Below are 13,631 nucleotides of genomic sequence, written 5' to 3'. Positions count from 1 at the left end.
TGAAGCAGTATTAGGAGATAGTTTGCTGCTTCCAAGTCGAACACAGATACAGATGCACACATGCCTGACAGTATTAACGAACCAATTTCTCACAGATTAAAGGATCTGAAAGGATTTCCCTTAATGGATCATTTTAATGAATAGGTTATTTATGACCCTATGTTCCTATAGTCTGGGAGTTCTGGCAGCTTTCACAGTGAATGTGAGGGAACAGGCAGCACAACTTTAAACACAGATTTATTTTATAACAAAGATTCTGATGGCATTTATTACACATTTCAGGATAAACTAAAATACATGGGTTATTGGTAATCTCTACATACTTTAAGTTCAGCAAACAAGAGCATTCAAATAGGTATAAAGCTGTCAGGAACAGACTGGGGAATTTATCTTCATCCCTCTTCCCCCCAACAAAACCAACCCCCAACATCCATGATTTCTACTGAGCAATGAGTGAGCCAGCCTGCAAATAGCTGGATGTGGACATTGATGTAGTAGCTGCTATTTCAGGTAATAGCCACACAGTGCCCACTGCTAACTGGTTCTGAGCTGCAGAAGTGACTCTGTATTTTGGATAACGTGTAAAGCATTAATCCCCTGCTTTAGGTAACCTGCAGAAAGCTGGAATTTACATAAAACCATTCTCATGAATTAAAATGGAAAGAGTGATCCGCAGTTCCTACTCAGGGCTTTTCTTTGCCCTGCAGATCAGAGACAGAGCACAGGTCCATCATGGAAACTCATGGCACAACACTGTTCTTTGTTATTTGTGTGGGAACTTTTTGTAATATTTCTTTGTACTGAGAACTTAAAGCAACTTTAGAGTGCTTATGTCTCCTATGCTTTGTTCTGTACTCCTGGTACTGCCTTCATGTAGCTCAAAAAAAAAATAAAATTAAAAAGCAGAATTCAAAGCAGAACTCCAAGCTGGATTTTAAGAAGTGCAACTTGGTGCCAGCATTCTGGCTAAGAGCATCAGAGAGCCTGGAGCAGGGAAGTCAGAGTCACACTGGTCCTGGGATCCATCTGTCACCCCCACAACAGCAAGAGTGAGCAGAGGACGTGGCTGTTCTCAGCACTGATGGTTTCTGTAGATGTGCTGTTCACCTTCTCTTAAAGAACACACACCTGGGCTCACCAGGCATTTGTGACTCGAGGTTGGAGTCTGTATATGCAAAGAGGATCACAGACTTGCAGCCCTGCCAGGGAGAACCCTTCCTTCAAAGCTGCTCTGAACCCTGGGTGCGCCTCAGAGAGCAGGTTCTCCTCCCATTGACTCACTCCTGATCAAACAAACCAAGATGTGAGCTGGCATCAGGAAGCTCGAGCTGCTCGACAGAGACTCCGTGGCTACGTCACCACCTCTCTCCTCCAGTCCTGTCTAGCCATATTTCAATCCAATCCTGGATTGTCCCTGGGCCTGGAGAGCCAGAGCCTGAAGGAACACAGTGTGTCTCCTGCCATACAGTCAGGGTACACAGCTGGCCTGTGCCCCCTTGGATCTTAAAATACCACATCTCCTCAGGCTGAGAACGTATTCACCTTCAGGAGGAACTCAGCCAGAGGAGATGGAGCAGACTGTGGCAGGGAAGGCTGGGAGGGATTTGCAAGTGCAATGATCCCCAGCTGTGTTGAAAGAGGGCCCATGGTCAGGGCTCAGCCAGCTGGCAGGAGGGTTTATCCATGGTACAGTGAGGCAGTGCAGGCTGATACACCACCAGTGCACCATCCCCAGACTCCCCCCTCAGCAGCTCTTCTCCAGCATGCATTCCTGGTCTTCCCAGGCTTCCAAGAACAACTCCCCTAGCATGGGCATTAAATTCTGCACCTTCCAGAGTCAAATTGTTTCCTGATTCTTGTAGTCATTGCAATCCCCACCACAGCCTCAGTTCCCTGAAATGTACCTGCTTTCAAAGGTGGGAATAGAAAGGAAGAGTGCATGGGTGGGGAACAAGAGGCAGCGACGCTGGGGAAATGAAAGCTTTCATCTCCAGTAGTCTGGAATCTGGTGAGTTATTACCTAAAGAATTAAAGAATATGACAAAGGCATTATGATTAAGCCATAAAATGCAGCTATGTATTTCAAACTAGATGACAACAGAGATGAATACAAAGCTGTGTAGTGTGGCATTCTTGATCCATTTGATCCCTCTGCCTTCAAAAAACACAACACAAACCAGTATCCAAAGTAGCAAACTCATGCTCCACTTTCCACAGGGACTTCACTAGAAATCCCAGCCAGCATGGAGGAGCCAGGCCAACAGCCCTCTCCACCCACCAGAACTGGAAGAAGTCACTTTAATGATGACTGACACATTAATCAAGTTAAATGAAGTCCTGGATATGTAAAGTTCTCTTTGCTTGTAAGAAATCTATGGCAGAACCCCAACCCTTCCACTCTTCTAAGTTCCTTCTCCCTTGCCCCTGAAAAGTAAAAGATGGCAATGCCAGAAAACCATTAACAGAGTTAGTTGCCTTTGATGTTGTGTCTGAGGAAGCACGATTATAGGTGGTTATTTGGTCTTTGGGGGCTCATCAGCCACACCTCTATCGTTTCTTTTTGGTTTCCTTCTTAGGTTTCTTGCTCATCTGTGGAGCAGCTGCCTTTGGCTTCTTCACAGTCTCTGAATTCTTAGGCTCAAAACTGTCTGAGTCCTAAAAGAATCAATTAAGAAACAGTCAGTAACTATTTTTTTACCATTTGCTAACAGGTTGCTTTGGGGATTCAAGTATAAACCAGAGGAAACAAGTGCTGGGTATCTCTGTTGGAACACATTGATGTCAAACTGAGACCACATTTAATGAGACTTGAGCACCATCTCTGCTCCTTCTGCATCTGCTTTTTGATGAGTGTGAGTTTCTGCACAGAAACAGCTTGTTACCAGAGATGCCATTAAAAGCTTAAATAGCTAAAACAGGCTTTGGAGAAGAAAAACTTTGAAGGCAAGAAAATCAACACTAAATGAAAACTATTTGAATTAGGAAAAGATAACATATAATCACCAGGATGCATGAAAATAGTCAGCAGGCATTTCTGCGAAACATTAATCACTATCATGTGCAAGACAAAAAAATATTCCCCAAAGCAGCAGTAAGAATATAAAGTTCAGAGCCTCTAAAATCTGAGGAGGGAATTGCAGGCAAAGCTTTCTTCATCTGGACTAACAAAATACTGAGATGTGATGCTTGTTTCCTTCAGAGAAGATGAGAGATAATATTGCAGCCATGGGAAATAAAATCTAGTTATCTTGTGAAAACACAAGGGAACAGCGCCAGTCTCCTCTGAGAAAGCACACACATGCAGATTGCCTCCTTTCATTAAATGCATTTGAGTATAAATATTGCTTTAGCATCTCGGGTTCTCTCAGCCTGAGTGTGCCAACTGGAAAAGGACACACACAAAAAGGCTGAGCAAGACGTGCGAGTTCCAAGCTTCCAAGCCAGAACTCCAGATAATGGAGGGGGAGGCAGCATCTGACAGTGTCCTTTTAATCAAAGAGCTTGGTTCAAAGTCTCTCAAGTTACTGGGCTATTACATCTCACATCTGTGTGGCTTTCCAAGGAAGGAGACTTGGCTGGCTTTCCAAAGGCTGTGATCAGTGCACAGGGAGCTGGTTATTACTCAGGGATGCAGAATGCTGCTGCCATAACGTGAACACTGCTGCCTTCTAATGTCCAAACCAAGGCAGACTTCAAAGTTTGAGGCTCCGAGACAGCAAAGTTGCAGTTCTCAGGATCTGGAGGGGCAGCCTATGGTGTTTATGGCCTTGTAAACAAGTCATATGGACAGCACATCAAGAGGACAGTTTATATACGGAGAAAATAAAAACTAGAGTATGCAAACATCAAGGCACACTACAAATGTAAGCAGTAAAAGGTCCTTGAGCCTTATCATTTTAATTGGGGCTGGTCTCCAGTTTCCCACTCCAGCCCAAAGCTCTCACTCTTTTCAACTTTCAAGAATGGGGTAACCTGGTATTTCTCAAAAATTTGCTGGGGAAATGATGGACTCTGACAGACAGGCACTGGTGGCTGCAGAGTAACAGTGCAAAGGTTGGACTCAATTGATCTTGGAAGTCTTTTCCAGCCTGAATGATTCTAAGACTTGCAATGGCACTGCATGGTGTCCAACAACTGCCTGTTTATCTCCCTGCTGAGAGCTGCAGCTCCTGTGGCAGGACAAGCAGGAGGGAGCATGACCCATGGCAGGACAGCATCACATCACACCAGCAGTTAAAGGTGGAAAAATTGGGTCATTAACTTTATCCTTCACTCTGTGTCTCATTCTGAGGCATTCCCTTCCCCCAAGAGGTTGAAAATTTCCAGGCTTCCTCTGCACAGGAGGGAGCAAACATGGAAATAGTCTGGAAACAGAACTCTCCATGCTGAGTTGTTACTGAAAATATACCATCAACATCTGTATCAAAGCACCAAACTTGCAGCCTGATCACCTTGCAGCACTGAAATACCTGTTCCCAGCACCAAAGACATTTTTCTCTTTAATGAAAAAAGCCAGGCAGATGCAGGACATCCCTCAGTCTAGAGGAACAGCTCACCTCAACCCTTCCCTTTCAACTTCTGTGCCAACTGCATCAAAGGAGCCTTGGCCACTGGATGGGATGTCAGTCCTGAAAACTGCTTTTCTCACCTTTAGGATATACCAGAAATTTCACCTGCATCTTGGTTCCAAAAATCACACACAAACTCAAGCCCAGAGTCATTTCCTGAAGGCAGGTCCTGCAAAGGGGATGCCCTGCCTGGCAATTAATGAAGCAAATCAGCAGCAGGATGACAATATGGCTTGGGACAAAGCCTTCTCCTGCAGCCAGGAACTGCACATGCATTTAGCACCTTGTCAGTGCTTCAGGTTGCTTTTTTCACTGATATTAAGGGAGATCCTGGCTCAGATATTTGTTCCTGACTTTCCTATCTGGTAGTAAATCACAAAACAGAAGCTGGAGGTGGGAAAGCCAGAGGGAAGGAAGGAGATTAAACAATGAAACTGTCATCAATCCCAGGGGCAGCTGTGTCTCCATTAGCTACTCAACATTCCCTCCCATCCTGTTTTCTCTGATTTGTATCAATATTAAAGAGCAGCACTTACTGTCTTGTGGGACTTGGACACGGGCAGGATGATGGCAAGCACACAGATCAGCTGGAAAATGGCTCCAAAGAAGAGTCCATAGCGTAGCACATTCTCCATGAACGTGGGCTCAGGGATCTCGGGTGGGGAGAAATCCAACTCTGCAGCCATTGTCAGTGCACCCTTCTCCTCTACTGCTCTCAAGAAAACTGGTTACTGCAAGGGGGCAAATACAGAGCAATTTTTTGCATCATCCTTTCTGGCACTCACTTTGTTATCCACAAATGACAGATTCCCTCATGGAGTTTTGAAGATACTCTTGATCTACTGGAGCAATAACAAAAAGGAAAGCTGTGTTTAATTTGGGTGTTTGTCTTTTGTCACCTGCCTACAAAAACAGCCCTCGACTCCTGGTATTAGGCCATTTGTGGGTGAGGAGCAGACAAACAAAATATGAAGCATGTTCATGAAACAATAAGGGAAAAGCTTAATAAGCAAGAATACATTTCTTCCTGAAGCTGATCACACATGCAAGGCGATTACTACTTATTTTTACTTATATTGTCCATGTGGTCACAGCCTTGTTTTAGATGCTCTACAAACCCAACTGCTTAAACCACACAGAATAGAGCTGCTGAAGACAGAGGAATGAGTTATGTGTATAAATTTAAGTGTGGCTTTGGTGGCTGGTTACACTAAGCCCCACATAACTTAAAACAGGCTCACAGGTAGTTTGTGGCAGAGTTAAATATTGATCTCCTGGGTCCCAAGCTTCTCAGCCATGAGACCATCCTTCCTTCCTCCCTTTATCTTTTGCTAATGGAGTTGTCAATTTGCTCTATGAATGAGTAATGGCTTTTTACAACGAGGGAGAGCTCTGCTGCCAGAATTGCTAGAGTATGCCTCAGGAAGTCCCCAAAGGGAAATCCAATTAGTCTGAGATGGCATCACACTCAGCTGTGATTAGTGCCCCACTCGGTTCTCCTGACCTGGATGATGCCAGTGTGCATTCCCTGGATCAGCACTGCTCACTGATAGTTACAACTCTCTGTACCACTAAAGCTTGGGTGTGACTGAGTTTGTAGGCTGAGTTTGCCTCCTAGGAATTATCTCCAAAGCAGGAGGTATCTCTGCATTTCTCAGGCTGGGAGGATTGTTACAATCTGCAGATGTGACCCAGTCCAGAAGGATGGTAAACGTGGCATGTAATTCCAGAGAAGTTACAGTTGTTAAATCTGAGAATCAACTCAATGCCATTGCACAAGAGGCAACTATCACTTGGTGACACACTAAAGGGAGAGGTATATAAATAACAAAAATAATTATTTAGTTTTCATTCAGTTGAAACACAGAATGTTATTTTGCATTTTAAGACAGAAGAACACTTCCAGCTGCACAGACTGCCAGCCACTGGAATAGAGAGTGTGGAATCCCTGCCACTGGTGATTCAGAAGAGCAGATCACATAAGCACTGGCCTGGGATGGGTTTGGGTATATAGAATTCTGCCTTTGAACCAGGAGATAAGAATAGGTGATCCCTTGAGGTCCTGTTCAGGTCTGTACTTCAGTGAAAGAGAATGTTTCAAATTCTGATTCAAACTCAGTCAGCAAGGGCTGTGTGGGACCTGAACGTGAGGTCAGGACACACACTGACCCAGCCAGGCTCAGCCAGTCCCAAAGGCTGCTCACTGCTGTGAACAAAGCCTGCATGCATGTGCCTCATCCCAATTGCTTCTGCCTTTTAAATCACCTCTCCCAACCCACTAAGGCAGCAGTTCCTAAGCAAGGAACAGAATCACCTCTGAGTTGCATTTATCTCATTTGGATACCTTTTGAAAATGTTATTGCTGCCCGCCCTGTTCTCAAACACAGCAGGAAGGGAAGTTCCTTCATTCCTCACCTGGAGTTTTCTCAGGACAAACTCCTGCTGATAATCCTGATTCTCACACCTGAAACACAACACAGAGATAAACAGGAAAAGGAAACAGATACAATGAAAACAAAAAAATCTCTGTCCTCATCTTCCACAACTCTCCCCCTCCTTTCCCCTTTTCTAGCTCACCTCCCCTGAAGGCATTAGTAGTTCTCTAACAAATCCAGGTGCCATGACCAGCACCAAGAACTCTCCTGCAGGCTGGCAGCAGCTGCCACCACCATCTGAAGCAGTACCCCATGAAACATGGTCAGAAAAACCTGGCATTGTGCTCCAGCTAATTACAGCAGTGTCCTTGCTTGCTCAGGCAACCCACGCTCAGACCATTGATCTTCCTGCTCCAAACTGAAGCCCAACTCTGAGCAAAATTCCTCAGTTTTAAAAAACTCCAGTGGTTCACACAATGCCCAAAGCCTCCACCTTGCACCTAAACCAACAGGTCCCTGGATGGTGGAGCCTTCCTCCCTGTTCCCAGAAAGTTCAGTTTCACCATTTATTCCTCAGATAGCATCTCTTCTTCTCCACAGGTTGTCAACTGCCTTTCTCCTCAGACCATCTCACCATGGCCACACTTAGAGCAGTTCTTCTTCAATTGCATTTAATGAACAATGCTCCTCTGTCAGACCCTGAGAGGAAGCTGCCCTTGCCCCCTCCAGTTTCTTGATGAGATCTGATGCCCAGTGAATGAGCTGGAGGAGTGGAGGGAAGGAGGAGGAGGGAAGCTGGAGGAGTGGGAAGATCCTTCCTCTCCCCACAGAACCAGCCAGGGGCTCCTTGGGGCTGCAGCTCCTGCTTTGCTCAGTGACAGCACCAAAGAGGATGTGGCTGCTCCCCATGGCTCAGGACCAGCCCCTGTGATAAATAACCAACATATTTCCAGGGTCAGGGCCGCACACCAGCCAGGAGACACTCCAACCTTTCTTCTTGCTGCACTGTGTTTCCCAGCTGATGTGGCACTACATAAATAACCGGCAGAGGACAAAGCCACGGGAACAGCTCAAGTAATATATATCAGCTTCTTCTTGGGGTGGAAATAAAGTACAGTGAAAGATTCCGTCAAAGGACGAGGCAAAAAAAGCTCAAGTTGGAATTTTTAACTGGCTCAGCAGGTGCCGGGAGGGAGCCTGGGCAATTTCCACCGGCTATTCCTACCCGCACCGCTGAATCCATGGCCGAGGAGCCCAGCTGTGGGACAAGGGCCCGGGGGCTGGCCAGCCGTGCCCGGGCTGCGGCAGAAGCAGCGGTGCAGCCCCAGGGCGGGGACATTGGCGTCCTCCTCCCTCCTCCTCCCTCCATCCCTCCCTCCTCCTCCCTCCATCCTCCTCCCTCCCGGGCCAGCTCCCGCGGTGCCGTCCGGCCTCGGCAGCACCAGCGAGCCCCCCCTGGCTCTGCACTCGCTTCCCGGGGCGATGCTGAAGCCACCGCTGCCCCTCGCCAGCGCCCCTTGCCCGCAGAACCCGGCACGGCCCCGCTCACCGCCCGCTCCGCTCCGCTCCGCTCCCCGGCCCGCGCCGCCCCGGAACGGCTCCCGCCCGCTGGAAGCGCTTCCGGCCCGGCCCAGCCACCGCCGCTCCCGGCAACCGCCCCGGCAACCATCCCAGCAACCATCCCAGCAACCATCCCAGCAACTGTCCCTGGCAACCATCCCAGCAACCATCCCAGCAACCATCCCAGCAACCATCCCTGGCAACCATCCCAGCAACCATCCCTGGCAACCATCCCAGCAACCATCCCAGCAACCATCCCAGCGACCATCCCGGCAACCGCCCCGGCAACCATCCCAGCAACCATCCCAGCAACCATCCCAGCAACTGTCCCAGCAACCATCCCAGCAACTGTCCCTGGCAACCATCCCAGCAACCATCCCAGCAACTGCCCCGGCAACCATCCCAGCAACCATCCCAGCAACCATCCCAGCAACCATCCCAGCAACCGCCCCGGCAACCGCCCCGGCAACCGCCCCGGCAACCATCCCAGCAACCATCCCAGCAACCGCCCCGGCAACCATCCCAGCAACCATCCCAGCAACCATCCCTGGCAACCATCCCAGCAACCATCCCAGCAACCGTCCCAGCAACCATCCCAGCAACCATCCCAGCAACTGTCCCTGGCAACCATCCCAGCAACCATCCCTGGCAACCATCCCTGGCAACCATCCCAGCAACCATCCCAGCAACCATCCCAGCAACCATCCCAGCAACCGTCCCAGCAACCGCCCCAGCAACCATCCCTGGCAACCATCCCAGCAACCATCCCAGCAACTGTCCCTGGCAACCATCCCAGCAACCGTCCCAGCAACCGCCCCAGCAACCATCCCTAGCAGCCATCCCTAGCAACAGCCCCTAGCATCCTTAGCAACTGCCCCAGCTACCAACCCTGGCAACCATCCCAGCAACAGTCCCTAGCAACCGCCTCAGCAACCATCCCAGCAACCAACCCTGGCATCCCTAGCAACCGCCCCAGCTACGGACCCTGGCAACCATCCCAGCAACCGCCCTAGCAACCACCCATGGCAACCATCCCTAGCAACCGCTCCAGCAACCATCCCAGCAACCGCCCCTGGCAACAGCAGCTAGCAATGGTCTCTAGCAACTGTCCAGCAACCGCCCCTGGAATCAACCCCAGCAACAGCCCCTGGCAACAGCCCCTAGCAACAGCCCCTGGCAACAGCCCCTGGCAACAGCCCCTAGCAACAGCCCCTGGCAACAGCCCCTGGCAACAGCCCCATCAGCTGCCCTTTGGAACCACCCCCAGCCCCCTGTGCACTGCGTTGCTCAGGGCGGCCTAAGGGCAGTCCAGGGCCTGGGGGATCAGGGGTAGCGGGGGCTTGGGGCTCCACTCCATGTTCCTCCAAAAGCCCCCTGAGGCCAATCAGCCTCATGGTCCGTGGGCCCCAGCCCAGCTGCGGGAGCCTGTGGGTGCCCACCCCCGGTGGGTCACAGAATCCCTGAGGCAGTAAGGTTGGAAAGGATCCCTGAGGTCGCCAAGTCCGACCTGTGACCCAACACCACCTGAGTGCCACGTCCAGTCTTTCCTTAAACACCTCCAGGGATGGTGACTCCACCACCTCCCTGGGCAGCCCATTCCAATGCCTAATCACCCCTTCTGTGAAGAAATTCCTCCTGATATCCAACCTAAGCCTCCCCTGGTGCAGCTGAAGGCTGTGTCCTCTCATCCTGGCTGGGAGCTCATGGCAGAAGCACCCCAGGTCTTTACAGCTCAGGCTTAATGTACTCACCCCCTAAATCCCTGTGAGGGTTTTAATCCCACCATCAATTATGTGGCCTTTCAGTCCTGGTGGGTTTCTCTTTATCCACAAGGGTTTCATCTGCTCCCTTGACACACTCTGGCAGCATCAATTAAGATGTGCTTCTGGCTTTGCTGTTGACAAGACTTCATTTTTAATGTCCTGTCCAGTTTCCAGCTCTGAACTGGAGATGTCTCCATAGGATGAGCTACAAAGGGGGAAATGCCTTGGGCTCTGTTTTGCTTGTTTGTGGTATTTAAAGAATCTGATTTGTTTTGCCCTTTTCCTAACCCTAAACTATCAGAAGTGCCAGGTTGGTTTTTCTGCAGAGCTTTATTACCAGAGAGCCTAAACACTTTGGGGAAAACCTAATCAGTTACTTATCTACTGAGGAAGTAAGGTATGGCATTTGTAATAAAAGGATTTTCTAGGCTGTTACCAAGCATTTGAATTAAGTGGATATTAATGATAACGATTTCAAAGATTCTTAGCAATTGGATTAGATAATCCTTCATGTCTTTCAGTGCAGAAGACATTACAGACAACTGGAGAACACTGATGAATGAGTGGCAGAAGCCAGAGACATTTACACACAGCAACTCTTCTGGCATAATAATCCTAAGAGAAAATTACTCTTAAATGGAGCTTTTCCTGCCCCTGGTGAGTGACTAAGGGATAACGCCAGAGCTCAGGAAAGCAGTAAATTCTGCTCTTTCACCTTTTTACCTCCCCAACTCTAAATGTTTGGGATGAAAAAAAAAAAAAACAAAACAAAAAACCACTGAGAAGGAAGAAATAATTATTGAAAATATCAGGAGGGATCTTACCAGAATGGATCAACAGACAGATTAAATTCTTCCCAGTATTACCAGTACATTGAATGTGCTGGTGCTGCTACCCACAAACCTTCTCACAGGCTCCAGTCCTCACAGATGGAGTTTGCAGGCAAAGGGAAAAAGACCCTCGTTACTGTATATTTTATTCTTTTTTTTCTCTCCCCAACAGAAAGGGCACTACTCACTCCAGGCAGAATTGGGCAGGTGAAGTGTGCAGTTTTTAGGCAGCTCCTGCCCCTCCTCTCCCACTCTATTTCACCCCAAGGCCACCAAACCCTCCAGGCCAGGAGTGCCCCAGCCCACTGTGGCTCCCCACCTTCCACCAGCATCACACTGACCCACTCCTTGCACCTGACTGGGAAATGACAAAAAAAGAGGAAGCCATTTATTTTAAAAAAAGGGGAAGATTTTCCCAATACCTACCAGATGCAAGTGGGTTTCAAAGCTAAAATTGATTAAACAAGGGGACATGACAATTTTGTCAGCACTCTGTTCTAAGTAGGGACAATGCTTGGGCAAGAAGTCTTTCTCCAAATCCAAACAATCCTTGGCTTTTTTTAGTCCTTTCTACATTTCTTCCTTGTGGTATTTCCTGCTTGTCTTTGCGGTGAGGCCTCTTTATTACCACTCACTGTACGTGTGATCCTTGTGCTCCAATGTCTTGTCATCCTCAGGTTGCACATTTGTATTCAGCCAGGAAAAAAATTACTCATTACTGCTCTCATTTCTCATCCCTCACTTGAAACACAGCCTTCCTCATTCCCTCTCCATAAACCACATTTTGCCTTCTCTATGCCAGTAACATCTCACTCTTATTCAGTTTTTTATCAGTGGCTTTTCAAAGGATTGAAGCTGCCTCTCCCTGTTCACTGATCCTGGCTGTAACCTTCTAGCCAAGGCTCCTTTCCAAACTGAAATGAGAGTGGTAAGACTAAAGATGAGCTCCTTAATTACTGACATTCACTGCTGGCATCTCAGCTCTGTCTGCCACGGTTGGAGGAGGAAGGAGATGGTATTTAGAGAGCCAGAAATTCAGGAATCAGTAACTCTCAAGCCTACAGCTGAGTGTAACGTGCTGATGCCTGGCTGAAACTCCTGGCAGCTCACTTGGGCGATGCTGAAATGCTCCAAAGCTCTGCTAGGAAATAAACAGAGCCAGACAGGTACAGGCTCTATAAATGGATCCCACCTGCAGAGCCCTTCGGGCCTCCTGACAGATGCACATCTCACAGGCTGCTGCTGTTTGCTCTGTTGTACAGGCTCAGGGATAGCTCATGTCTGAAGATTAAGCAGGCTTTTCAAGCAGGCTTTTAACACCACGAGACAGTCCTTCCGACAGCACTTCTTGCACATTTTGAATTTCTGATTTATTTTGTCTGTTTTTAATCTGATCCCCTGCTTCAGACTCATTCTCAGAGTGCAAGCAGTGCTCTCCTCCAGAGTGTCTCCTTCCTTGAGATTATTTTGATAGATGTTTGTATTCGGCTTTCTACCAATTTGAATTCCTCCAGGAAAAATTCTGCTCAGGAAATCTATTGATGTTCAAAGAGCTGAGTCTGGAGGATCTGAAGATCCAAGTCCCAACACTTTATCCTTCCAAGAAGAAGAAACCAAGTCTTGTATAATTTTCTAATGGCAAGTCTCACCACACCCGCTGGGTTGGAGTTTTGGGTTTTTTGTTTCTTCCTCAGAAGGAACCAGTATCACAGGCTAAATCTTGTCTTTCTCATCTCATTTAAGTTTGCTTGCCCTCCACAGAAATGTCTGGATTTTTACAAAGAACTTGGAAATGAAAGTTACTGTGAACACAGCAGTGATGAACGCTGCAATTAAATGATTATGAATTTATTATAATGTGCCTGAGTTCTGCCTCTTGGGATAAGACACTTAAACCAAAACGGGTTCCATCCTACCTCTATGGTGGCAAACCCAGGCAAAAACCATAACTTTTAGTCTTAGGCAGTTCTGTTTAATTCACCATTAGGGCATTTGCCACAAGTTAGTCCCCACCTCACCCCTCACTCAAGTAAAAGCAAACCAGAGGGAACAGCTCTGTCCCCAGGGCTCTCTTGGAAGTGGTAGAGGGTGGAGAAGCCACCCTGTGTGACATTTTGGAGAAGTGCAGAAAAGCTTTTGACAGCTGAGAACCCAGGATGGTTTTTTTGCCATTTGATGAGTTCTGACTGCCATTAGTTTCAGCCCTACAAGGCTGGACCCCATTTCCCACACTGCTCAGCTTATCTGAAGCTGTTAGGTCATGTAGCTGGAATGGACAGGGGTGATTTTTTAAAGCATGGCATGGAGACCGGGGGAGGTAAAGCTGAGAGGAAATCAATACTGGGAAATTGCTTCAGGATCCTAACTCTGTGTCCTTTGTCAGCAAAGGATTGGCACTGAAATAAGAGTAGCTGGCATGTGCTGCACCCAAGGGCTGTGGGGAGGGTGGGTCTGCTTGGATGTGACTCCAAAATCCAGCAGTTCCAGATGCTGAAGTGGCAGCTCTACCTGGCCGTAGATTCCATCAAGCTTGCA

At 48.1% G+C, this 13,631-nt stretch overlaps 1 protein-coding gene across 2 annotated transcripts; it reads right to left on the bottom strand.

Moving 5' to 3' along the window:
- Nucleotides 1-220: 220 nt before the first annotated feature.
- MANBAL (mannosidase beta like) lies at nucleotides 221-8,593 on the bottom strand. 2 transcript variants are annotated; one of them, XM_053993217.1, is made up of 4 exons: nucleotides 8,493-8,593; nucleotides 6,913-7,032; nucleotides 5,105-5,299; nucleotides 221-2,655 (listed from the first exon to the last, which is right to left on the bottom strand). In XM_053993217.1, the coding sequence occupies exons 3-4, from the start codon at nucleotides 5,252-5,254 to the stop codon at nucleotides 2,548-2,550; spliced, it is 258 nt and encodes an 85-aa protein (XP_053849192.1). In that variant the 5' UTR covers nucleotides 5,255-5,299; nucleotides 6,913-7,032; nucleotides 8,493-8,593; the 3' UTR covers nucleotides 221-2,547. The 2 variants fall into 2 exon arrangements, with proteins under 2 accessions (XP_053849192.1, XP_053849191.1); XM_053993216.1 differs by having other exon boundaries at nucleotides 6,984-7,032; nucleotides 8,493-8,592.
- Nucleotides 8,594-13,631: the final 5,038 nt, after the last annotated feature.

This window comes from Vidua macroura, chromosome 17, assembly GCF_024509145.1.
Source record: "Vidua macroura isolate BioBank_ID:100142 chromosome 17, ASM2450914v1, whole genome shotgun sequence".
Lineage (NCBI taxonomy): Eukaryota > Metazoa > Chordata > Aves > Passeriformes > Viduidae > Vidua > Vidua macroura.
Note: the sequence above shows the minus strand (reverse complement) of the source record. Positions and strands in the feature narration are given on the sequence as shown.

Coding starts and splice junctions, on each gene's coding strand:
- MANBAL (XM_053993217.1), bottom strand. CDS start 5,254: ATGGCTGCAGAGTTGGATTTCTCCCCACCCGAGATCCCTGAGCCCACG. Junction 2,656..5,104: donor TGTCCAAGTCCCACAAGACA/GTAAGTGCTGCT, acceptor TGATTCTTTTAG/GACTCAGACAGTTTTGAGCC.